Source organism: Miniopterus natalensis, chromosome 2 (assembly GCF_054644295.1).
Source record: "Miniopterus natalensis isolate mMinNat1 chromosome 2, mMinNat1.hap1, whole genome shotgun sequence".
In the NCBI taxonomy this organism is placed as follows: Eukaryota; Metazoa; Chordata; class Mammalia; order Chiroptera; family Miniopteridae; genus Miniopterus; species Miniopterus natalensis.
This window is the reverse complement of record NC_142082.1, coordinates 105,977,079-106,003,637: the sequence shown is the minus strand read 5'-3', so window position 1 is coordinate 106,003,637 and position 26,559 is coordinate 105,977,079. Positions and strand designations below refer to the sequence as shown.

At 47.1% G+C, this 26,559-nt stretch overlaps 1 protein-coding gene across 2 annotated transcripts in view; it reads left to right on the top strand.

Annotated features, from left to right (window-relative positions):
- Positions 1-4,219: 4,219 nt before the first annotated feature.
- IQSEC3 (IQ motif and Sec7 domain ArfGEF 3) overlaps positions 4,220-26,559 on the top strand; it is a 102,052-nt gene continuing 79,712 nt past the window's right edge. For both annotated transcript variants that reach the window (XM_087813859.1, XM_087813858.1), the window contains exon 1: positions 4,220-4,781. In XM_087813859.1, the coding sequence (XP_087669985.1) occupies positions 4,231-4,781 (551 nt within the window). In that variant the 5' untranslated portion in view covers positions 4,220-4,230. The remainder of the gene's footprint in view (positions 4,782-26,559) is intronic.

Genomic DNA, 26,559 nt, shown 5'->3' with positions numbered 1-26,559 from the left:
TGGACAGATACATGCAAAAAAAAAAAAAAAAATGAAACTAGACCATGAACTTTCACCATACACAAAAATAAACTCAAAATGGATAAAAGACTCAAGTGTTAGTCACGAAACCATAAAAATCCTGGAAAACATAGGCAGTAAAGTCACAGACATCCCACATAGTGGAATTTTCACTGATACATCTCCTAGGGCAAGAGAAACAAAAGAAAAAATAAACATATGGGACTACATCCAACTAAAAAGCTTCGGCACAGCAAAAGAAAACAGCCTCAAAATACAGAGGAGCCCACGGTCTGGGAAAACATACTTGCCAAGGATGTATCTGATAAGGGGCTAATTTCCAAAGTGTACAAAGAACTTGTATTACTCAGCAAGAGGAAGACAAACAACCCAATTAAGAAATGGGCAAAGGACCTGAATAGACACTTCTCCAAAGAGGACATACAGATGGTCAAGAGACACATGAGAAAATGCTCAATGTCGCTGATCATCAGAGAGATGCAAATTAAAGCCACAAGGAGGTATCACTTCATACCTGTAAGAATGGCTGCCATCAACAAATCAACAAACGACATGTGCTGGCGAGGGTGTGGAGAAAGGGGAACCCTAGTACACTGCTGGTGGGAATGCAGACTGGTGCAACCACTATGGAAAACAGTATGGAGGTTCCTCAAAAAATTAAAAATGGAGCTGCCTTTTGACCCAGTGATTCCACTCCTAGGAATGTATCCTAAGAATCCGGAAACACTAACCTGAAAGAATATATGTACCCCGATGTTCATAGCAGCACGGTTTACAATAGCTAAGATCTGGAAACAGCCCAAGTGCCCATCAGTAGATGAGTGGATAAAAAAGCTGTGGGACATTTACACCATGGAACACTACACAGCTGTAAAGAAGAATCTCGTACCATTTGGGACAGTATGGATGGACCTGGAGAAAATTATGCTAAGTGAAATAAGCCAGGCAGAGAAAGACAAACATCACATGATCTCGCTTATACATGGAATCTAAAGAACTTAATAAACTGATGAACAGAATAGATTCAATGACATGGAAGCACGCATCAGACTGATGAAGGTCAGAGGGATAGAGGAAGGTGGGTGGGGAGAGGGGGAGAGAGTAACCAAAGAATTTATATGCATATATACACAACCCAAGGACACGGACAATGGTGGGAAGAGGGACTGGGGAGGGGGATGGGACGGGGTGGAACGGGTCTTTGGGGGTAAAAAGGGACATCTGTAATGTTTTAAACAAAAATAAAATTTAAAATAAAAAAAACAAACAAAAAAACACTTTAGAAAACAATTTGGCAGTTTCTTGTTAAGTTAAATATATACTTTGTATATGACCCAGCAATTCCAATTCTAGATTTTCCTTTAGATAAAACATGAAAACACATGTTTACACAAAACATATGAAACAAAACATATGAGAACATATGTCCACACAAAATCTTGTCCATTAATGATCATAGCAGTTTTATTCAAATAACCAAAACCTGTACAATAAAAATGTCCATCAACAAGTAAATAGATAACTTATGGTATATCCATCCCATAAAATATTACTCAGAAATAAACAGGAACAAACTATTGATATTTATAACAGAATAGATGAACCTCAAAAGCATTATGTTGAGCAAAAAAGAAAGACACAAAAAGTGTATTCTCTATGATTGTCATTTATATAAGATTCTAGGACAGGCAAAACTTATTTATCTTGTCAGAAGGCAGATCAGCTGTTGACTGAGGTTGAGAATAAGAGCAATTGACTGCAAAGAGGCATGAGGTTACTTTTTGCAGTGATGGAAATTTTGATTACATGAGTGTATATATTTGTCAAAATTCATTGAACTGTGCATTTAAAGTGGGTGCATATTATTACATGTAAATTGTAATTCAACAGAATTGATTTATCTAATAAAAGAAAGAACAATTAGAAAATGAAAACAGCCCAGCTGGGCGTGGCTCGGCGATTGAGCATCAGCCTTTGATTCAGGAGATCGAGTTTTGATTCCTGGTTAGGGCACATGCCCCGGTTGAGGGCTTGATCCCCCAGTAGGGGGCGTGCAGGAGGCAGCTGATCAATGACTCATCATTGATGTTTCTATCTCTCCCTCTCCCTTCCTCTCTCTGAAATCAATAAAAAGATATATTCAATTATGGATATAGTATTGGTCTCTCTGAGCACCCAACTCTTGGACAACAAATCAACCAGGTAAACAAAAGAAATTCAGAAGAAAAGTGACTTTTTGTGTGTGCTCATTCCATCCCCAACCTCCACACTACCAGAGTATCCTCCTGGGTGCTCTGTTCTCCCAGCAGCTGGCTCAGCTGTGGATAAGCTTTCTGCACTCATTCTTTACAAAAGAAAGTTTCCTAGGAAAATAAATGGGAGAAAATAAAACTAAAAACACATAACAAGTGAAGAGAAGCCGATATATTTTCAGAGCACAGATCCCGTCTCATAAGGTCATTCAAGTCTGGTACCAGGTGGGCGTGGCTGGCCCAGGGCACTGGACACATGGTATCTATGGATATACCCTGGTGAATAGCAGGTAGCCAGGGAGCCTGATGGACCCCCTGTGTGGAGAACAGAACAGTACTATGATAGATATGCTAAGAGCACTCATAAGGGTCATTTCCCTGTCAAATTAAATCTAGGTGCTCTATTTCCATTCCTTAGTCTTTTCCTGCTGTCTGACATATCTTTTGTCCCCCCACCCCCGCCCCCCGTTTAGTCTGCCTGTTGAAATCCCTCTCAACCTTCATGGCACAGCTAGAATAACACCTCCTCCTTATCAGGTCCCATAGTCCTTTCCTGGAACTCCTATGGCACTTGGCCTGAAGTGCTCTTACAGAAATTTTGATTTGTATTTTAGTCATCATGTGCACACCATATCTACTCTATCAGATTGTAATTTTGTTGATTATAGAAACTATAACTTATTATCTATGCTAGGCGTAGCCTGTATACTTTCTAGGACATTACTAAGAACTTGGTGGGTGTTTTGTGTACATTTATTGTAGAAATTAATGAATGATACAGTCCACGCTGATTCATATCTCTGAACTTTTGCTAACACTGTTCCCCTTTTCTGGAAAATCCTTCCCACTTCAAGTGCTATTGACTCCAATAAGCTTCCTTAGATTCCCAAGCTGTTGGGCCCCTATCGCACTCTGGGCATCTCCCTATCTTATCACTTAACAACCACCATTGTATATTAAAATTAAATATTTATTACTTGTTTCACCTACTTTACCATAAGCTCCAAGAGGCCAAAGATTTCATCCTAGTCATCCTTATTTTACCACCACCTAGCCTGGTGTTGGCTAGTAGCATGCATTTTATAAATGTTTTCAAACATTTATATGATCCCTACAGAAGTTAGCCCATGACACAGAGGGCCTGGTTTACTTACTTTGTGTTCCTATTAGAGTGGTCAAAACTGTCCTGAGCTCAATTCCCAGAGAAAACTCAGCATAAACAACCTTTCCATCCTTAAGTTTACTCTTCACTGGACGAAGGAGTTAGGACTAGGTGTTCTCTAGGGTCTCTTATAGTCCTGTGATCCTTGTGTTCAGGGAATTCCCCAGCAGAACAGGTTGTTGAGTACAAAAGACGCAAGTGTGACCTCTCCTCAGGTCTTTAAGATGGACCTCTGCCTCGGGGATGGCTGGACATCGGGAAAAGAATGTGTGATCCTTTCAGAGTACCCATGAATTCCTCTTTTAAAATACATCTCTCTCCTTTTTCTGCTCCCTTGTTCTCCCAGCCTCTCCCTCTTCTTTCCCTCTTTCCTGTCTGCGCCTCTTCTCCTGCCGGTCCCTCGGCACTTTCCCAGCACCTGTGCTTCTGCCCCTCCCGCTTTCCCTTTCCAGATTTATCTTACCTGGCTATCCTTCGTGTATTCTGCTTCCCTACCCGCTGTCTCACTCGCCTCTCCCCTCTCTGGTCAGCCCTGCAGGAAGCCGAGACTTCTCACGACGCCTGGAGGTGGGAGGCGGGGGGGTGGGACCTGGTGCCACGGTCCCGCCCCTCAGTGCGTGTGTGAATGTGTGGCCGTGACGCGGCGCCGGCGGCGGGAGGGAGGTTGGGCCCGCCGGAGAGGGCGGCGAGCGGATCGCCGGGGCCACTCGCTCCCGCGCGCCCTCGCGCTCCCCGCCGCCCGCCCGCCCGCCCGCCCGCCGAGGCACCGGCAGCGCGCAGGCGGCGGCGGGCGGCATGGAGAGCCTGCTGGAGAACCCGGTGCGTGCCGTGCTCTACCTCAAGGAGCTCACGGCCATCGTGCAGAACCAGCAGAGCCTCATCCACACCCAGCGCCAGCGTATCGACGAGCTGGAGCGGCGGCTGGACGAGCTCAGCGCGGAGAACCGCAGCCTGTGGGAGCACCAGCAGCTGCTGCAAGCCCAGCCTCCGCCCGGGCTGGTCCCCCCGTCGCCAGCCCCGCTGCCGGCTACCCCGGTCACCGCCGCCACCGCCGCCGTCGCCCAGGAGCCGCTCCAGAACCACGGACAGCTCCCGCCCTCCTCGCCACAGGCAGCGCCCGAGCCGCCGCCGCTTCAGCACCACGGACAGTTCCTGGCGCAGCCCCCTCCGGGCCCCAGCACTAGGGCGCACGCACCCCAGTCGCCCCACCAGCACCCGGCGGCGCCAGGGGCCGTCGCCAACAAGGAGAAGGAGCGTTCCCCGAGTTGTTGCGCTGCCGCCGGAACCCTCCTTCAGCACAAATCCCCCGCTGCCCTCGGCAAGGGCGTCCTGAGCAGGAGACCTGAGTGAGTGGGGAAGAGGGGATGCGGACTGTCGTGGTGGGAGAAAGGGGAGCAAATGGGTATGAGGAGGATACCAGGGGGAAATCGGGTGCACCTAAGAGTCTGAAGGACTAAGGTAACGTGGAGTGATGGGGCGAGAAGGTGCTTGGGGGTAGAAGTGTGTCAAGGAGATTTGGGGGAAAGGAGGGAGTGATATCAGTGTTTGAGAGTGTCTCGGGGTTGCTGAAGCAAAAGGGAATATCCATACCATCACTGGGGGGGAAAGAGGAAATAAATTGGGTTTAAGAGATTGGGGATGCTGGAAACTAGCAGTTTTTAATGGGGACAATATTGAGAGGAAGTTGGGTTGAAGATTAAACTGAAGAAAAGAGAACAGTTGGAGAATGTATTTAAGTTAGAAAAATCTTATGAGAGAGTTTGGGTAGTAAAATTATTTGAATGAAGAGTAAGATGAAAAAGACAGAGGCTTGGCAAACAGGCACGTTACGGGCTTTAAAATGGCTAGGGTCCAGGGAGAGTAGAATTGGGGTCTGAGGAATTCAGGAGGCAGAGGAAGAGGCTGAAAAGCAGAGATGATGTAAAAAGTCAGGGGGGCCTGAAGACAGAAGAAGGTGAAGGGTGGGAGAAAGTATTTCCCAGAGGAACGAGCTGGCTCTTTAATTGATGCAGTGGGAGTCAAAGCCAGGAGTGGCTCATTTAGGGACGCTTGCTCTGCTCTCACCTGAGCGGGTGCCCTTATTATGAGTCCCCATAGAACCAAAAGGGTGCAAGATAACAACCCACCAAGCCAGTGTAGGACTGAGTTATAGCGTGAGACTCAGACCGGTTATAGCTTTCCCTCTGAATCAAGGAAGATTTCTGTGCAGGGTGGTTGGCAGTCGTGGAAAGGGAACAATGAGGGAGAGAGACAGTTGCCAAACGGAGTTGGTATTTGAATGTAATTCCTGTTTAAATCACTCTGTTATGGCTAGTGACTGCCAACTTTGTTTCCCATTAGTTTTTTGGTGATAACTGAAATCTCATGTTGAGTCCTGAGAGAAATATGCCCATTAATCCCCTCATGAGGAACTCTAGGATTTTGAGCTCTTTCTTCACACCCAACATCTATAAACTAGGAATATGGAAAGAAGAGATGAAAGGGGACTGGAATATTCTCTCCTGTGTATTGGGAAAGCTGTGATCATGTCAGCTTCCTTTCTCTGATTAGAGAGGTGATGGGAGAACTGCAGGAAAGAACAGCTCTGGGGAAATCAGCACCTGGTCAGCACCTGACCCTGACAATGATGATGCTAAAGGAGTTGGTTAGGCAGACAAGAGAGGGAGGAGAGCCAAGGATCTCATCTTCATCCAGTCTTGGTGTGCTTTAGGTCTGGGAATACTTGTGGAGATTTTATATATTTCTTAAAAACTCATTTTCTCCTCACATCTATCGTAGAGTTAGAGAAGTTGGGTCAGGACATGTTAGCTAACGGTAGATTTGACCGGAACCATAGGATCTGAGGGGGAAAGATCTAGGATGATTTGAGTTCACAGACCTAAAGAACTTGATTCAAGCCCCAAGAAGATGGGTTTCTTCCCCAGCTCCTTCAGTGGTCCATTTGCCTTCCCTTCAGTTTCACAGCTTTCTTTCCTTATCTAGCGTAAAAAGCAGAAAGTCAGTTTTTCCCTCATGCTCACTGCTTGTCAAAAGGCCCAAGGCACTATGTGGCTTTTTCCCCAAATAGGGGGATAAAAATTATCCCATTCCCTTTCTCTGGGGGCAGCCACAGCTTCCTGATAATGATGGTTCACCTGATTCCTCTCCTCATGTCCTTTGTCGTCTCCTTCTCTTCCACTCTGTCCCTCTTTCTTTGTATCTCTTCAGGATACTATGTGGGCAAGAGAGGTTGAGAAAATATAATTTTTCTTGGAGAATAACTTTGCTGTGGCCCCCAAAGTGGCTTAGAGAGCCCAAACTCTGCTGCCCAGATGCTCTTGCTGGGAATTCAGGGATTTAGGAATCATCTGGATTCCATCCAGCCTCATATGGCAAAAACTGGAGAGGAAACATCATTTTTCCTTCTCCCTTGTCCTGCTTCTGCTTCCCAAGAAAGCAGAACAAAAATAAGAAATAATTGGAATGGTGGAAGAGAGTAGATATTGTTGCAAATCTCTCATTTAGGATGTTGTGCTAAACACTAAAGGGTTAATACCACTGCTAGCTCCTTCATTTCTCCAGATCCTCCAGCTTTTTCTCCTGCTCCCCAAGTCCGAAGAGACAGAGACAGAGAGACAGAGAGCTTGGCATGGACATGCATGCCTCACCTCCTCCCTACGGCTCTCTCTTCCCATAGATGTGAAATCATGGGCATGTTGGCTTGCTGAATGCCTTTGGACCACCCATTTCTCCCCACTGTTTTGCCTAACTTCAACCCCCAATTTCCCCTATAGGACCTCAGGAAGGAATCATCTTTGTTGACTACACATTTGACCCCAACCTGCTCTCTACCCATGACCCCCATTTTGTATGCCTGTCCTCCTCTGCCCATACCTCTCAATGCTGCAGAGCTAGATGCAGCCAGCAGGCAGGGAGAGATCTCCATGGATAGGGTAAGGTGAGGAGAAGAGCAGAGCCAGCAGCTCTCTCCCTGGTGTTTCTCCTGGGGAACTCCCTGCTGAATCAGTTCTCTACTAGGGGTACTGGAGTGGAAGGAAGAGATGGCACAGGGGGTCTTTGGATTATAATTTTGCTGAAATCTTTTCTCATTTCTTACTTCCCCTTCTCTGGCCTCATTATAGTGAGAATGCAGCCCTGTTGAGGTTGCTGAGGGGTAGGTGAGGGTTACCAGGGGCCAGGCACTGTGTTAGATACATTATCTCATCACACAGTTGTCTCTTAGCCACAGAACTCCCCTTTCTGCTCAAATCCAGGAGAAGCAGAAGCCCTGGGGAACTTGGGACTGGGAAGTAATGGATTGTTTAATTGTCATCAGATCTGCATTAATATGCAGCTTGGTCTCTCTCCCTCTTTTGGCTCAGGGAGGTAGAACAATGGTGGCCTTGGAGATCAGGCCAAGGAAGCAACATTATGGAGATAAGTGAGAGCAGAGGCATCATGGAAAAAAAGGCTTGAGGGGTTAAAATTCTTTTTTTGGCATGTTTCCTGACTCTTGCTAAGCTCCAGCCCCCACTGCTTTTGCCTCTTAATGAAAGCAGCAATCTTAGCTTCCTCCTCTTTATTTTTTCAATCAAGGCTCACTGCATCTGCAGAATTGATTATGCCCTTCCTGGCTGGAGCCAGAGCCTCAGCTTGACCTGGCAGTCTCCTCCTTGTCACGGAAGCACGTGGCCCTACCTGAAGCTACTGGCTTCAGTGTGACCCCAGCTTCTCTGTTGGAGCACAGGTTTGCCCAGCCATCCAGCTATGCATTTAGAGCTACTGGACCCCAGGGCTTGCCCACATCCCCCAGCCCATGGGCAGAGGATTACTGGAGGCTGGGCAAAATCCTTGCATTATAATTTAAATTTAGCTCCTACCCCAAACTCTCCACCTCCAAGTGGCCCTGAAGTCTAAATGGCTCAGTACCTCCTGTCCTCTTTTTCCTTCCTCTCTTGTCTTCTTTCTATACACTTCTTCCTCACTATCCCCCCCTTTCTCTTTTTTCTTCCTTCTCTCTTCCACTTTTCTTCCTTCCCTTCACACAATTTCTCCCATGTCGTCTTCTTTCTATGCTTTGCTTCTACTTAAGCTGCATAAGGAAGTCCCCCCTCTCTACTCCCGTCCTCTCACCATAAAATAAATCTTGGGTCATCTTTTGAGCTCTCATACAGACTGGAGGCTGGAGTTTGGTTATAAGATCATTGGATGTGCTTTTACCCTGTTATCTTAGGTGCTGGTTGGAGTAGATGTCTCTGCTTGGAGGTGTAGCTCATGACTGGCCCACCCTGGGAGCTAATAAAAGAGTATGAAAGTCTGTCAGTCAGTCAACTTTATTGTATCAGCTGTCCAGCCCATTTAAAACCCTGCACTCTGTGCTGTGGAAGGAGGAAATAGCAAACAGTTCTGGTTCAACATATAGGAGACACATATCTGGAAACATATAAACAAATGTAAGCAGACTGCAGCTGCCTAAAGCTACCCTCTATCAGAACAGAATGGTGAAAGGGGTGAGCATACAAATCACATTCAGAGCCCAAAGAGAAAGTTTTCTTGGTTGGAGTCAAGAGTTTATGTCAGGAAGAGCAAGAGTTAAGGATAGCTGGATAAAGGACAGAGCCCAGAAGATTCAATGCATGGAGATACCTGCATTGCATGTGCATATCATCGCATCCTCTGATGGTACAGTCCCCACTCCCTTCATCCCCTCCTGCCAGGCAAAACCCTATCAACAGGGTGAGGAGAGCCCGAGAATGCAAGGTCCTTGTCGGTCTCATGCCTAGAAGGCCTGGTTGCTGAGGAAACATTATGGACAATGCTCACCAACCTGCCTATTTTCCTTCTCGTCCTCTATCCATGTCAAGGAGAGGACTTCTAGCTGGTAAGCTCAGAAACGGGGCCAGAATGAAGGCTCACTGAGAGGAGAGCGTGCGTGTCTTTTTGTTCACCTGGAAGCTGTCATGGAGTGGGCACTTGTAAAGATTTGCTGTCTCCTCCTTTCCAATGGCTCAGACTGCTGCTCTTCTCTCCCATTCATCCCAAAAGAACACAATTCAAGAAAACACATCACCCCTGCCTTCTGGGAAATGCCCATGGCCTTCCTCCTCCCACCCACCCCCTTTGACTTGCTTCACCACTGCTCTTTCCTTCCTTATTCCTGAGCCCTTCCTAGACCCACACAGTCAACACTGTAGGGCCTCACAAAGGCATTCGAGAACATTTTCCTGTTGGACTAAAACCAAGCAAGAGGAGCAGCAGTTGTCCTGCTGATTCAGCAAATATCTGTGCAGCCTGAGTTTCAAAGGTCATTCATGAAAAAAGGCAGATGGGGTCAGGTTTGGGTGGAGAGCCAACGAAAGGGAGGGTGATAGGAAAAAGGAAGGGGAGGGAGCTGGGGCAAATAGTTATGCTCATGATCTGGACAGAGACTTGGATCCTGAATTTAAATCCCATGTAAAGATTTTTAGGCAGACTTTGTTGGGGAGCCTAAACACTTTTTCATTGGGGTGCAAACATATCCTCAGTGACCCTGGACACAGGGTAGCAGCAGATTAGTAAGGGGTTTCTTAGTAAGAGGTCTGGGGACTCTCATTGCACTTAGCAGATCCCCAAATACAACGCCATCTGGAAGGCTTTCCAAGGCTTTGGGCCACTGCAGCTCCTTCCTCCTCTGCAGGTTCCCACACAGGCTGCAAAGGGTTTCTTGTTTCAATGGTGGTAGAGGGTAGTCATCTCCATTTCATGCAACAAGGGAATTAACAAACAAACAAAAAAGGATCAGGAGTACAGTGAGAGAGAAATTAGATTTTTCAGACTGGAAGGAACTTAAGGAAACCAGAGAACCACAGAATTTTCAAGATCTAGATGGGTAAGAACATGGGCTTTGGAGTCAGGCATAGCTGAGTATGAATCCTGTTCTACCACCAGCGTGAAACCCTACATTCATTATTTACCTTCTTTAAGATTCTGTTTTTTCATTTATAAAATGAGAAGTAATATGTACTTTGAAAGGTTGTTGTAAAGTTTAAAAGTTAAATAGTATCATTTGCTTAGTACTGTTCTGGACACAAGCAAGTGCTCAATACATTGTCGTATTTCTACAGATAGAGAACCCAGGGCCCAGGGCTCATCCACAGTCAGAACATAGCAATAGATTGGAATCCAGGCAGCAGTCCCTCCCTTCTTCCAGGCCAGCTATCTCCATCTGCCCTTTCCTCATCTACTCCTCTGCCTCTGGACAGTGTGCACCCATTATTCCAGATACATGAATGTGGAGCTTGCACTGAAATGCAGCCAGGCAGGCCAAATCCACCATCCGTTAGTGATCTGTGTTGAAGGCTCACTTGATAGATGGGAAATGTTTCCTTAAGCCCAATTTAAATCTCATCTGTTGCATTTTGAGATTATTTGTACTTTTCTTAAGGACTTGGAAAGGATTTCAGTTATCACCCAATGCTCCACGGTGATAAAAAGGGTCTCCTCGTTTTAAAATGAGGAAACTACAGTCTCATCCAGTATATGGATTTTCAAGGACAAAAGGGGAGGGTGGGGGCAATGGAGCCTGAACCAAGAGAATGCCTTCCACTTAAAATGAATGAAAATTAAATCCACTTCTCCAAATTCTTCCATCTGGGGATGGAAGGGTAGACCTGCTCTTTGCAGGACTCTGAGGTCAGAAAGCTGGAGATAACAGCAGGGAGCAACCGAGAAAAGGAGAGGCCTGATGTGTTGTTGTGGGGGTTTTGGTGGTGGTTGGGGAAAGGGGAGGTTAGGGGAGGACTCTGCTTTATCTGGTCAAGCATAGAGCATAAAAGAGTTTCTTCTCGTAAGGTGAAATACCTTCTTAGGATAAACAAAACAACGGGAAAAGAAAAGATGGTGAGCTTCTAAAATTCTCTCCCAGGGTGGTTGTGGCTGGGAGGCCACCACAGGCAAAGACTGCTTGCTCCGTGTGCATGTTGGGGTACTGGTGTGTGTGTATGTGGGGGGGTGCTGTTTTGCTGTTGCTGTTTTTTTGGACTATCCCATCCAGGAGGGTTATGTAACACTGCAAGACTGGCGTATGCACTGAGTGGTACCTCTTGTCTTCGGTGAGTGTGCAGCTACTGTGGACAGAAGGCATGCAGACCTGTCCAAGTCCCTGCCCACTTTCTGTGCTGGCATCAGGCCACAGCTGCAGGGGCTGGAGGGCTTTAGGAAATGGAATAGGGTCCCCAGCCCCTCTGAGAGTCAGGTGAATGTCAGAGCTAGAAAGGTCCTATAAAAGGTCATTTGGTCCAAACTTCTCATTTGGCAAATGAGAAAACTATGGCCCGAGTCAGAAGTGACGGTGCTTCCAAGCTAGTTAGTGGCAGAACTCTTCATCCAGTGCTCTTCATAATATACAGTGACGTACCAAAAGAGCCAAGCAGGACTGCTCCATGGGTGTGCAGGGCCAAACTTACAGCTAGTTATGGGGTTTAGGGGACTCAGGGAGATCTCTCTGCCTTCCAGAATATCTTGCCTATGCCAGATATCCCACAATTAGGGATTCCTTTGGGTTCTTCAAGGTTATACCCTTGTTAAAATGTAAATTATCCCAGGATGGGAGAAAAACAACACATTTAGCTATATCAGCCTTTCACACTTCAGCATAAAAGAGTTTATTGAGCCATGTCTGAGAGCAGATTTGATAAGGGAGGAGGTTGCCATGGTGACACTGGTTGACTAAAAGCCAGCACAAGAGGCTCAGGAGTTGAAGTGCTCACGAAAGGGGACTGTCCAGAACCTAAATGATCTTTATCTCTGCTATATTTTGCAGGGAATTGGAACTGCCTTGCCTGGACCTGGCAAGCAAAGGGGAGGGCCTTGGGGCATTCCCTCATTGGTGTGTTTTGGAAAAGCAATTATCTAGGCCATAGAAGGGACACTGTCCCAATGAGCTTCATGTGTAAAGTCATGAGGCAGGAATTTAAGGAGCATCCTGGTACTTGGCAAGCTCTTTTGATTCTTTCTAGGATCTTAACAAAATAATTTTTTGGATGGAAAAATTTCACACAACTCTATTAGGGTTAGCTATGGGGCAGGAAGATGTGGGCAAGAAGAGTAGCAGGTAGTAGAGGCTGGTGTTGCATGGGCCCGAAGAGAATGGGGGATGAGAGGCTAAGTCAACATCTAGGAGGTATCTGATAAACTTTGCTTGAATGAATAAACGCTTAGCATGTAGGGACCAGGAAAGCTCATAGATGGTTGAGTGGAGGGAGAGGAGAGAATATGGTGTCAGAGCTGAAGAAGATCTCAGCTGGAGGGAGGCCCCACTGGGCAAATAGGTTGTGCTTAGGCCCAACAGCAGTTTCTGCAGCTGAGCATGTGTGAAAAGCTGGATCTAAAGCTCACCTCTTAAGGCTGGTTGGGGAGTGAGGGGGACATGGGTGCTCCTTCCAGCTAACAGATCCTACCCTAATTCTATCCATAAGCATGGTGAACCCTCCTCTCCCTCTGTGTCTGCCTCTGATCAGTCCAGTCCTCAGCCTGGGAAGCTGCATTATTAAGCATGACAAAGCATTTTGAGTGTTTCATCTCAGTGATACACACACACAGCGTGTCAGCAGGTTGAACTAGAAATGGGTAATGGGTCTCTGATGATGGGAGGGAAAGGAAGCTTAAATTGTACTCATGTCTCCAGGTAGAAACAGACAGAGGAGAGCGAGCTGGATTCTGGGATCACCATCTAGCCTGGAGACACAGCAGAAACCAACACCCAGGCTTTAGGCCTTTCCTTCCTATTTTCAATCAGGCAGTGTCAGCTCTGTTCACGGAAATGTTAGGACACTGACGGGAGGGTAAGTGGGTGTGTGTATGGTATGGATGTGTGTGTGGGACTGAGTGGATACAGTTGTGTATGCGTGAGTGTATTACTGACTTGGGCTGGGGGAGATTGATGTCACCCACTCCATGCAGAACATGTATGGGCCTCACACCAAAGCTCAGCATAGGCTTTCTTTCTGCTTCCCCATGACACCCTGGCCTGTCACCCTGTCAGGACTCAGGGTTCCTTCTTCTTTCTCTGCATGGCTTGTTTCATCTCTCTTGGCTGGCCAGTTTCTCCTGGGTCTTCCCCTCTGTAAAATGGGGTGAGTCTACAGTGCCTGGCTCTAGGCTTTCTATCCCTCACTCTGTCTCAAGCAAGGAGACCAGGTCTCTGGAATCCGTGAGCTGAAGGCCGCAGGGAGGGTGGTTGGGTGCAGGGGTGGGGAATTTGGGACTCTCTATTGAGCTGTTATGTTTGGAAGCTCAGTAACTGGGCAGCAGGGAAATGCACAAGATGCAGGGAAAGCTGCAGTGTGGTGTTTCCCTGCACCTAACTTGGCCTAGCTGTGGCTATGGCTTTGTACCACATGACCCGATTTTGGTGCACTTGGCCGAAATCGAACCCGGACCCTTCAGTCTGAGGGTAGATGCTCTAACCACTGAGCCAAACCGGCTAGGGTCCTAATTTCTTGATAAATGATTTGAATCAACCACAAATTTCATTCAACACATCAACTCAACACAATGATTATTTAAAAACAGCAACAAAAACTCTACAAAGCAGTTGGGAACCTCTTGCCTGTGTCTAGTTTTGGTGATTCCTGTGCATAGCCTGGTCTCTGCAAACAGATGCCCACAATGCCTCCAAACTGGCTCATTTGCATCTTTGACATTCTTAGAGCTACTTAACTCATGAGAGCACATCAGGGAAGGCCAAAGGGAATTCCACAGACAGATAAGGGAGATACTTTCCTTCCAATCAGCTGGTCTCCACCAAGAAGCCAGGACTCCTGACTTCTGTGCCCACCTTCACAGACCCCAAGTGTAAGCTTGGAGCAAACCCCTCCCCTTCTCTAGGCCAACGGGAACAATCACTTTTTGCCCCCCTCTCCCCTCAGCTCACCAAGTCTGTGGCAAAGCAGAGCTGTTAAGAGGTTACTGCAGCACAAAGGACCTGGCTCAGATGTGAAAAGTGACTTTCAAATGATAAGAGCCTTGGGAAAGGAGCTCAGGATGGGGGACAGAGGGAGACTCAATTCACGCTTCCTTTCAAGGGGAAAAAAAGGGAGGGGGAGACAGACACCAGTGGGCCCGATGTAGGGCAGCCCTGCAGGTCTGGGAAGGATGACGTGAATTCTGCAGGGGATTCCAGCTCTAAATACCTCAGGAATTTCCACTGGGCTCCTCCCGGCCATTAGCGCTGAAAATCCGAGGGCCGCTGGAAGGCAGAGCTCAGGCTCCAGCCGCTCCCCACCTCGGGTCACCTCCTCCGTCGTCTGCCCCTAGACTCGCTCCAAAAGCCCGGGGAAAGCCCTTCAGCCCCCGGCCGCGTCCCCGAGGCTTCTCGGTGGGGAAGGGGGGACGCGGGGTGAGGCTCGCCTCGGAGCAGCACGGAATCTCCCGCCCACACACGCCCCCGCGCACCCCCGCCCGGCCGGCCCCCGGCGCGGGGAAGCCGCGCGCCCCAGCGCACCGCGCGCGCCCTCGCACCCCGGCGGCGGGGCGGTGCTGAGTCACAGGCCAGGCAGCGCAGCCCCGGCGCCGTCCCCGCCCCGGCGGCCCGCGGCGTGGGCGTGGGCGTGGGCGTGGGCGGGAGGGTGAACGAGGGGCTGCCGCACCCCCGCCCCGCTTCCGGGGCCCTCGACGCTCGCCGTCCTCCCCCGAGTCCCCCGACCCCGCCCGGGCTACCCGGGCCCCCAGCGCCCGGCCCTCTCCGGAGCCTGGCTCTTTCCCGCGGTCTTCCCCCGCCCCGCGCCCCCGCGGGCTCAGCCTGGCGCCCGCCCACGGCGTCTGGGAGCACCCCCGGCGCCCGCCGCCTCCCGCCCCGAGCGAGGACCCGGGAGGGAAGGGGGCGTCCCTGCTGCGTCACCGCCCTGCCCTGCGGCTCCTGCCGCCGCGCCCGGGACCCTGGCGGCCCCCGGGGCCCCAGGGCACAGCCCGCTCACCCTCCGCCCAGGCTGCTCCCCCCCCCCCCCCCCCCCCCCCCCCCGGGAGCGGGCCCTCGGGGCTGATGGGCTCTCCTTTCCTGGCCTGTGTAGGTCCCAGCCCGGGCATCTGCGAGTGGATGAGTCCCTTTGAAGAAGAAGGGGGGAGGTGGAGACGGCTGAGGGTCAGGGACCAGGATGGTGTCACCGAGGTCCAACGTCTACTCGGCATCCACCTTCCATAGCCTTCCTTGTTCCCAAGACACCTTGGCAAGAGAAGCCCAACTCTACCTTAGCCTCCCCATATTTATATTTGAATTCAATGGATCACATAGTCTAAGAATTCTGGCCCAACCTATGATGAAACCTAATAGTTCAGAGTGTGGCACTGGGTTCGAATCCTGACTCTGGCACGTATTTACTATGTGATCTTGATCAGTGACAGCCTTGGTTTTTTGTCTGTAAAATGGGGATACAATTAGTACTAACCTGGTAGGATTGATGTGAAAATAAAGAGGCAATGCCAGTAAATCACCAAGTAACCCAAGTGCCTAGCACACAGTGAGGACTCTGAGTAGTTGCTGTTATTTTTGGATCCTTCTGGCAAGATCTGGGCCAGAAAGTGGTTTTGAAGGTAGAGTACACTTCCTTACTTTTCTGTGTCTTCTAGAAGACTCAGAACAGGATTCCTCTTTTCTTCTTTGGCAGCCCCACAAGCATTTGAAGACAGTCATACCTCCTTCCCTGGTCTTCCTGTCCACTATCTCCCCATCCCCAGTCGCCTTTTCTTTCAAGAGAATACACCTAAGCCTACCACTTCTGCTGCAGGGGCATTGTGGGTTGCTGTGCCTTATCTCATCACTGCTCTTCTAGGGCAGAAGCAAGAAGGGAGCCCTTCTGTCCAGGGGGTATGGCCAGACCACCCCTTAACTTCCTACCTCAACCATGCAAGTTCTGACCCAGCCTGGCTTTGGATGGCACCTAGGAACCCACTGGCTTTCTCAGCCCCAGGCCACAGAAGGGACAGGTCAGCTAAAGCCCCTGGGCTCTTTCCACTTGAAGGACTCTGTCCTCTGACTTCAGGCCACCTATAGTTATGCAGGTGGCTTAAGTTTTAACACCAAAAAATGCAGAACTATTCACAAGGGCCTGTTGGTTTTTGTCAATCTGGTTGTATTGTTTGAAAATTTAATTCACTTTTTTCAAGTAGGTGTATACTGACATAATACAAAATGTAAAGGATACAAGAATTTACAATCAAGTGTCTCCCCACCCATTTCCAACCCACTCACACTCACTGTCACCCCACCAGCAACCACTGTCAGCAATTTCTCATGTATCCTTTCAGGGAATTCTATGTACATTCAAGTGCATGTATGTGTGAGTGTGTACTTTCTTTTACATTAATTGTAGTATACTATATGCGGTTCTGCACCTTGCGTTTTGCCGCTAATAGTCTGTCTTGGCGATCCTTCCATCTCCAGTATAAAAAGAACCGCCTCATTCTTTTTAACTGCAAAATATTTCATTGTATGGCTGTGAATCTAGGTTCTTGTCTGCTGAGAGTATGGAAAGCAAACTCTGGGTGGCCTGCCTCTGTGTGATCATTTGGGATGGGCTTTTCTGAGGGTCCAGGGTGGGAGTGGGCAGATATTATTGGGGGTCTCCATTTGAACTTGGCCCTGCAGCTGCTGACTTGCTGCTTTAGTCTCCTACAGACATTGGTAGATTGCGGTAGAAATAAGATTCATGGAGTATGCTTCCCAGCCTGAAAACTTTTCAACACTCTTCTAGCTTGATTCACTTTTGTTCCCTGGGGCTGGGGGAGCTGCCAGGGTGTTATAATCTGGTTCAAAACGAGCTGAAGGTGAGTCCTAAAAAGCCATCTCTCCAGGAAGTTTTCCTGAACTGATCTGAGAAATAAATGGAGGTTCTCACAGCCTCTCCCCCTACTTACCACCCCAGGCTGAGCATACTCTAGTTCTTTCTGAGAATGAAATTATTCTTTATTCCTGTGACTTAAAAGTGCTTGTTTCCTTCTCTACATAAGTTTATGTTCATGGCATCTGTATCTTTTCTTTCACTTAAATATTTATGGATTGTCTGCTGTGTACAAGTTACTGTTTCGGGCACTGGGTACAGCAGTGAACCAAAACCCCCCAAATCCCTTCATGAAGCTTGCAGACTAAAAAAAACCCCACAATTAATAATTCACACATATACTACATCTGATGGGTTAAGTGCTCTAGAGAAGGGAGCCTGGGACTAAAGGGATTTGCAATTTCAAACAGGATGTACTGGGAAGACCTCGCCCAGAAGATGATGCCTGAGCAAAGACCTGGCGAAGGGAGGTCTCTGCAAGGGGGAGGAGCATTCCTGGCAGAGACGGCAGCCAGCACAAAGGCCGCGCAGGAGCCGGTCTGGTTGGCCCAGTGAGAGCAGGAGCACTGGGGGAGTAGTCTTGAGGCCAAATCAGAGCCATCCATGGGGTGTAGGGAGGGCGGGAGAGGGAAGGGGTGTAGCAAATCTTGTAAGAGGCCCTCAGCTGGGATTTCCAAATCCACCAGGTAGTGTTTGGAAATGTGTGGGGACATTTTAGTTGTCACAATGGCTGGCAGGGTTGGGGGGGTTGTAGGTGCTTTCATGATAGCATCTTTGCCATAGACATCTTGTTGTGAGCATTTTTGCTGCACATATTTTCACCACAAAATTAATTGGCCATAAGACAGTTTTTCTGTAAAAAAGATAAAATAACTGACAGTTTTTTAGGGTTTTGTTGTGGGAATGAGGGTGGGGCCTAGGGGGTGGCATTGATCAGGTTGGTTTCATCTCTCCATTGAGGAAATGGTGGAGAAAATAGTTATATAGTGGTGTTTTAAAATAGTGAGCATTTCTTTCACATGAAGATTTTTACCCCCAAGAGGTTTCTTATTTTGAAATACACTATACTGGGAGGAGGAAGAGGCACCAAGGGGCAGCTTTTAGGGTACAGAGTTGAACCCACATTTCCCATGGAATGAAAACAAGTGCTTAGGTACAATGCACAATATAAAATCGGTTATTTGCACAGTATTACCATGAATCTACACCCATTTTAAATGTATTCAAACATTCTGTATTTCACTTTAAAGTCTTTTTCATTTTGTTGCTCATTTTTAATGTCCCTCTTTTATTTGTTGTGAACTTACCTTTTTTTTTTTTTTACAGCAAAATTGCCTCATGGACAATCAGTTATGGGGTGAAAATGTTTGTGGTGAATATATTTGTGGCACAGATGCTACAGCGAAACAGTACTGGACACATGAGGGGAAAGTGTTGCTCTGCGGGCATTGGGGGGACAAAGACAATGTCAGACCACGCTATAGTGCACAGGACAGACCCACAGGGAAGAGTTTTCCTGCCCCAAGTAAATGTTTCTTGTTGTGAAACACTGGTAGAACCTTGGAGTCTGTTGTGAAGAGTTTGGCTTTTACGTAAGAAAAACCAGTGACGACTGGATAGTTTTGAGCAGAGAATGCTTAAAGACAACTGTAGCCGCTCGTTGAGTTTGGGTTGAGAATGAACTGAAGTGGAAGAAAGCCAGAAGCAGAGAGATCGGGTAGGAGGTTGTTGCAAAGTCCAGGTAGGAGATGGAAGTAGCAGTCGAAGCAACAGTACTTCCTGAGGGATTAATGTGGGGTGTGAGAGAGACAAGTTGAGAGCCAGTCCGAGAGTTTGGGTGAAAGTTATTGGAAGGATGAGTTGGGGAAGTCTGTGGGAGGGAAGGTGATGGGTGGAGTCTTAGACATGGTAAGTTGGAGATGCCTATTGGATATTCAGGTGGAGACAATCAGTTGGCTTTTGGAAAGAACTGGGGATATAAATTTGGGACAGCTTTTAAAGCCCTGAGACTAGATGACTAAAGAGGAGCAGGGATGGAGCCCTGGAGCACTCTGATGTCAAGAGGTGGGATAGAAGCTGAGAGGGAGGGGGAAGGGAGGTGTTTCGGGGGCGGGGGGGGGGGGGGGGGTGGTGCAGGAATAGAGTCAAACACTGGAGCAGGGTGAGGAATGACTACTGTCTGCTGGCTTTAGCAACACTGAGGTAATGGGTGACCCTGAAAGTGTAGTTTTGGTAGAGCATTGGGGCAGAAGCTTGATTAGTGCGGGTTTAAGAGAGAAGGGAAAAGAGATGTAAGAGGCAAGTCAACCAAATAAACATGTGGACCTTGATTAGGTCCTGGTTCAGATGAAGCAACTAAAAGGACATTTTTAAGGCAATCAGGGAAATTTGAACACGGAAGACTTATTAGTTGATATTAAAGAATTATTGTTAACTTAGGTGTAATAATGATACTGTTATATCTTTTTAAAGTTCTTACCTGTTAGAGATACATTCTGAGTGAAATGATATTATTTCTGGGTTATGTTTTAAAATACTCCAACAAAAATGTTGGGGCTAGAAGATTGGCAAAATGTATGTTTGAAATTTCCCTAATGAGTTTAAAAGATGACAGGATGAGAGGAATTGTAGAAAGTGAGTACAGAAAACTCTTTGATGAGTTTGCTACAAAGAGGAATAAAGAAATGGAGTGGTAGCTGGAGGGGAAGTGGGTTCAGGATCAAAGATTGTTCTTTAAGATGGGAGAAATAATAGCTTAATAATGATCATGGTTGTGGGGACTTTGAGCAAGGAAGCAATATGATCCACTACTAGAGAAAATGGGGGTCAAAGGGCCAAAGAGGGAAAGCAGTTCTACACAGAGAGCCCTGGTATGCAATTCACAATCATCTGATGGTCAATTAATTAATTAATTAATTTTTAATCCTCACCCAAGGGTATGTTTGTTTATTTTAGAGAGAGAAAGAGAGGGAGGGAGGTAAGTAGGGAGGGAGGAACCAGGGACCAAACCCACAACCTGGGTATATGCCCTGACTGGGAATCGAACCCACAACCTTTTGGTGTTTAGGATGACGCTCCAACCAACCGAGCCACACCTGGCCAGGGATAATATTCACTTATTTATTCAGTCTTTCAACATCAATGTACTAATTTCTGCTCTGTGCTAGGTATTTACGTATATTATCTCATTTTATCCACACAATCCTATTTTACAGATGTGCTGAGACTCAGAGAGGTTAAGATGACGCACCCAGGGTCACACAGCTAAAGTGGCATCTTCAAGATTCACATGCAAGCTTTAGCCTCTTATACTGTGACATAGCTATCCCCACTCTAGGAGCATCCCCTGTGGCATGGGAAGTGCTTGCCCTGGGCAAGGCCTGGTCCAGAACATGGCTCAATGTTCAGGGACAAAAAGGCTGGAGGCACCATGCCCATATGAGAGTTGTTTATGTTGCTATAGCTCAGAACTTGGCCCTTGGCCCACTCATCTCTGTCATGCCATGCAAGACTGGACTAGGGGACTGGCAGAATGCCATCCACATGCAGCCAGAAGATGGGTGATTTACAGGTCCTCATGGGACATGACATCCTTCTATGGCCCACACACTCTGGAGGGCCCACATAGGGGATGGGACATTCGTGGTCTCAGTCCTGTGTGTGTATACATGTGTGTGTGCGCACACCTGCACATGCAGGATTATATGTGAAAATATGTCTGTGTGTTTACACATCCAGAAGTGTGTGTGCATTCACGTGCATGTGTGTGCAGGATTGTGTGTGCATAGGTTTGGGGAGTTTATATTGAGTGTGGGACTGGGACTACAGTTGGCCCTCTATATCTGAGGGTTCTGCGTCCATGGATTCAACTGACCGTGGGTCAAAAATATTTGTGGAGAAAAAAAGTTATGTTGTTGATGTGTATTATGTGGTTTGGCCTACATGATTGTGTGTGTACTAAACATGTATAGACTTTTAATTCTGGCCATTATTCCCTAAACAATACAGTATAACAATTATTTGCATAGCATTTACACTGTATTAGCAATTTAGAGATAATTTAAAATATGTGGGAGGATGTGCGTAAGTTATATGCAAATACTACATATATATGAGACTTGAGCATCTGCAGATTTTGGTGTCTGTGGGGGTCCTGGAACCAATCCCCTGCAGATACCAAAGGGCATCTGTATATTCAGATACCAAGGGACAGCTGTGCATTTTTATGAGACCTCTGGATGTGTTCATGAAGTGAGGTGTGCATGTTAAGGAGTATGTGTGTGTGTGCACGTGCATACATGCATATGCAAGTTTATGTGTATTAATCTTTACACACCCAAGCAGGTGTATAAAAGCATGTTGCATGTTAGCATGTAGTTGGTTTACCAGAAGTAAGAGGTGTTTCTGTAGGTATGTGAGTTGGGTGGGTATGCATGAGCTGTGGCTAGGAGGTCAATTGAAGATGTGGGATTGGGGATTGGCTGGGTGAGGTTTTAGGTGTTTGTCTAACTCCAAGAATCTGCCTGTGCTATGGCGGGCAAGAGCAAGGTTCTTCCATTAACAGCCCAGTGGCCACCTCCCCTGCCCGCTGTGGGGTTGGGTGGGTGCCAGGGGCAGCAGGCGGCAGTGGAAAGGTGTGGGCTGGAGTCTCAGCTGTGGGCTCTCAGGAGGTCATCAAACTTTGCTCAGCCTTAGCCTCCTCATCAGTCAAGTGGCATTAATGTTAACATTAGTTATAATTATAATATATAATATTATTATTACTACTATTACCATTTTCCATAAATCAGAACTACTGCACAAATGCAGTCATTATACTGATGAGGACTTATCTTCACTATTCCTGGAAAAACAATGCAGGCCACAGTTGATTAAGGGTGGGTGAGTAACGCCATGTAGGCGTGCTGCTCTGGCGTCGTGAGGGAGGCCACAGTGTGAAGCAGCCTCTGAGGCTGGTGTGGGCCAGATGGCTTTGATCTGTCCTCTCAAGCTGGCTTTGCCCAGCAGCTAGGTACCCGTCTGCCAAGTAATAAAGAGATCTCTTGTGAGGGAAGCTGGCAAGGTGCAACCAAGCTCCCAGTTCTGTCATTCACACTGAGCCACCCTGCCTGGTGCTGGGCGCCCTCCTGGCTGCCTACAAAGGTGTTGGACTTCGCACAAATAGGCTTGAGCTAGGAAACTGCATGGCTCTGGGGTTGCTGGCAGTGCCACCCCCTGGGCAAGAAGGAGAGAGGGCAACCTGTAGCCTGGGGACTGAGAGAAAGACTGACAGTTCTAGGGCTGGGCTGGGATGGTGAGTGTAGAAGAGAAGGGACTCGGGGCCTCCTGGCCCACTCAAGTTACAGGCTGAGTTTCCTGATCTGAGTTAAGCTTCCCCAAGACTGCCAGGTTGATGCCAAAGCTGTGTGATATTAAAGAAGTGTCTTAGTCCCTCTGAGTCTCCTCATCTCTAAAATGAGGATTTAAATAAGGGAATGTATGGAAAGTGCTTGCACACTGCCTTGCACATATGATGATGGTGTCTGTGTGGTACATACATGGGCTTTTTCCATGCATGTGCCCGTTTCATGTATGTGCATGTTTAATTCCCCATTACTCTCCGGCATCTTCAGTAATAGAGACTTATTCACGCATTGAGTGGATAAATGGTATTTAGTGCTGCGAGCCAGGCTACATCCTGTACTGGATGTAGACAGGAATTGGTCACAGTCATGGTTCTGTCCTGGAAAACTCACAGCTAGAAGACGCAACATATATATAGACATTGGCAATACGATGTGGAAAAATTGATGTTGGTGCCTGCTAGTGTCACAGAGAGGCTGCTGTGGGAGTCCAGAGGTGAGTGCTTCCAGCCGGGGCTGGGGCAGAGGGGGCAGGCACAAGAATGATCTGGGGAAGACTTTGCAGGGGAAATGTCTTTAGTGCTGGGCCTTGAAGGGTGGGCAAAATTTGGAGATTTGGAGATTGGGGCAGCCTGGGATTTCCGATTTAGGCTTCCATCCACTTTAGTCTGTTTCCTAACCATAAAATTCAGATATAGGTAGAAGCTGTGCCATCGGCACAGCATGGTTGTGAGGCCCTTGAGCATTCAACTCCAGGGCTGAGGGCGAGGAATCCCAGGTCTAGGAGCAGCAGGGGTTTACTAACTGGGCCTTGCACAGTTCTAAGCACTATAGATATATCTGCTCATTTAATCCTCACAATCACACTTGAAGGTAAAATGCTAACAGTACCCTATTTACAAGTAAGGAAACTGAGGCTCAGGCAGGCCAAGCTGTTGACTAAAAAGTGGCAAAACTGGCCTTTGAACACTAGACCTCCTGTACCCCATACAGTGCACGGTCCAGATTTTCTATTTTGCCCTGCTACATGCTAAGTATTGTGTACTGAGCATGGCATGGCTTATCTTGTTTGACCTTCACAACAACCCTATGAGGTCATTTCTCTTATGACCTCTCCTTTACAGCTAGGGAAACTGAGGCTGAAGAAGGTCAGATAATCTGCCTAAGATTCCAGAGCCATCCCAGTGGCCAGACCTCTAACCTGCGGGCTTTCTGTGGAACCTTGCTACCTCCTGTGGTTTGAGAAAGAGCCTTGATGAAATTCCTCCTTTGGGTATTTGTCCCTCCCTCGCTGCTTCATGACAGAGCACTCCCAGGACTAGAGGACCTCAATGCAGATGGCTCCATGTCTTACCAGCTGTGTGCCCACTGGAAAACCAGGTCACAGCTCTGTTCCTCATCTGCAAAGGGGAATAGCTAGGTGTAACTCACAAGGTGGTGCAAAGATTAAAAGAAGCTATGTGAGAAAATGCTGTATAAACTGTGAAGTGCTGTAACGAAAGGAAGAGACAGCAGCATTGTGTGCCCACCAGTGTGGCAAATGTGATGAGGAATACACTAGGCAACAAAAGCAAAAATCAACAGGGGACTATATCAAACTAAAAAGCTCCTGCACAGCAAAGGAAAACAACAGAAGGAAAAGGCAACCGACAGAATGGGAGAACAGATTTGCAAATCATATAACTGATAAGGGGTTAATGTCCAAAATATATGAAGAACTCAGACAACTCATTAACATGAAACAAACAATCTGATTTTAAAATGGGCAAAAGATACCCTGGCTGGTATGGCTTAGTTGGTTGGGTGTTGTCCCAGACACCAAAAGGTTGCCGGCTTGATTCCTGGTCAGGGCACATGCCCGGGTTGCTGGCTGCATCCCTCACAGGGCATGTGCAAGAGGCGGCAGATCGAAGTCTCACTCTCACATCCATGTTTTTCTCTCTCTTTCCCTCTCCCTTCCTCTCTCTAAAACTTAATAAAAAAAAAATAAGCAAAGGAGCTGAGTAGATGTTCTTCCACAGAAGACTTACAAATGGCCAATAGGTACATGAAAAGGTGCTGGACATTACTAATCATAGGGAAATGCAAATCAAAACCGTAATGAGATAGCACCTCATACCTGTTAGAATGGCTATTATAAAAAAGACAAGAGAGAACAAGTGTTGGTGGAATTGAAAAATGGTGCAGCCACTATGGAAAACAGTATGGTGGTTCCTCAAGAAATTACAAATAGAACTATATGATCCAGCAATCCCACTTCTGGCTATATATATGTACAGGAAAACAGGATCTTGAGGAGGTATCTGCACTCATATGTTTATTGCAGCATTATTCATGGTAGCCAAGACATGGAGACAGCTAAAGTGTCCATCAGTGGATGCATGGAGAAAGAAAAAGTGAGATACACACACACATACAATGGAATATTATGCAGCCACAAGAAAGAAAAAATCCTGCCATTTGAGACAACATGGATGGGCCTTGAAGGCATTACGCTAAGTGACATAAACCAGAGAAAGACAAATACAATATGGTATCATTTATATGAGGAATCTTAAAAAAAATTCAAACTTGGAAACAAAGAATAGAAAATCGGTTGCCAGGGTCTAAGAGGTGGCAGAATAGGGAGAGGTTGGTAAAAGAACATAGACTTTCAGCTATTAGGTGAAAGATCTGAGAATCTAATGGAAACCATGATGACCATAGTTGGTAACACTACATTATATAAGTGAAATTTTAAAAAGGAATGCACTTGACCCAGGCAGACTCTGCCCTCAGTTTAGCAAATGTAGAATAGATAATCATGCCTGTGCCTGTGCATGGGGATAAAGAGACACTTAAGACATGGAGTATGTCGTTTGGGAAATAACAGCAACTAATTCAAGAATGGAGTGACTATCATTTATTATTCACTACTGTGGGCTGAATTCCTAAGGTGCATTTTCTTATTTAATTCCTCAACTATTGAATGGAGGTACTACCATCATTATGTCTGAGAGATAAGTGAAGTGCTCAGAGTGGTTAAGAGACTTTCCCAAAGTCACAGAGCTATAAATGGCAAAGGTGCTATGTATATTCACATGGGCCTGCTTCCAAGCCAAAGTCATTCCCCTGTGCCTGCTGCCTCCCTGAAATATAATCTTGTTTTCAGAAGGGCATGGTAGTGGATGGACTTCACAGATACGGGAATAAGCTCAGAGAGCTCAAGTGACTAGCCCCAAACCACACAGCTAGATGTCTCTAGAATTTGAACCCAGGCCTCCTGTTTGGTCCACCCTCCATCACAACCTCTTCTGTGGCAGTCGAATAATGTGGGGGCTTGGACCAGGCCTGGGTTCGAGTCTTATGTCAGCCTCTTCCTAGCAGTGTGACTTCGACCTTGTAAATTTCTCTACTCATCTGTAAAATGTAACTCTTGTTTGGTACTGTACGTCAAGTGCCTGGGAGGCAGTAGTGCTCAGTAAATAAATGAACAAGCGAGCTGTTAACAGAGTGCTCATTGTCTTCTGAGCTCTGTGGGGAGACACTGAGTAAGGATGAGAGAGGATCTTTTCTGTTGGGGAAAGGGTTCCTTGGTGCCTTCTTAAGGCATTGTGAAAAGGGGATGGGGTCCACCATTTGCAGCTTGAATTGAGCCATTTCTTTTCCCTCAGCCTCAATTTTCTTATCTGTAAAAAGGGGATAATGGCAACATTGGTACCTACCTCACAGGGCTGATAGGTGTGGGAGCACTATATTAATTCAGACACAGAGATGTCTCTCCTTAAAGCAGCTTACAGTCTAGTTGGGGAGACAGAGAGGCCAACAACTATAATTCACTTTGATATGCATAATAAAGCACCCAACTTAGTGTCTTCTAACCACCCAGAACTTATACATCAATATGTATCTGTTTTGTTTAGAAATCTGCTTGTTAGGAACAGCTCTTTTCTGCCCATGTGGCATCAGGTTGAGAGGTTTGACTAAGGCTGGAAGATTTGTTTTCAGGA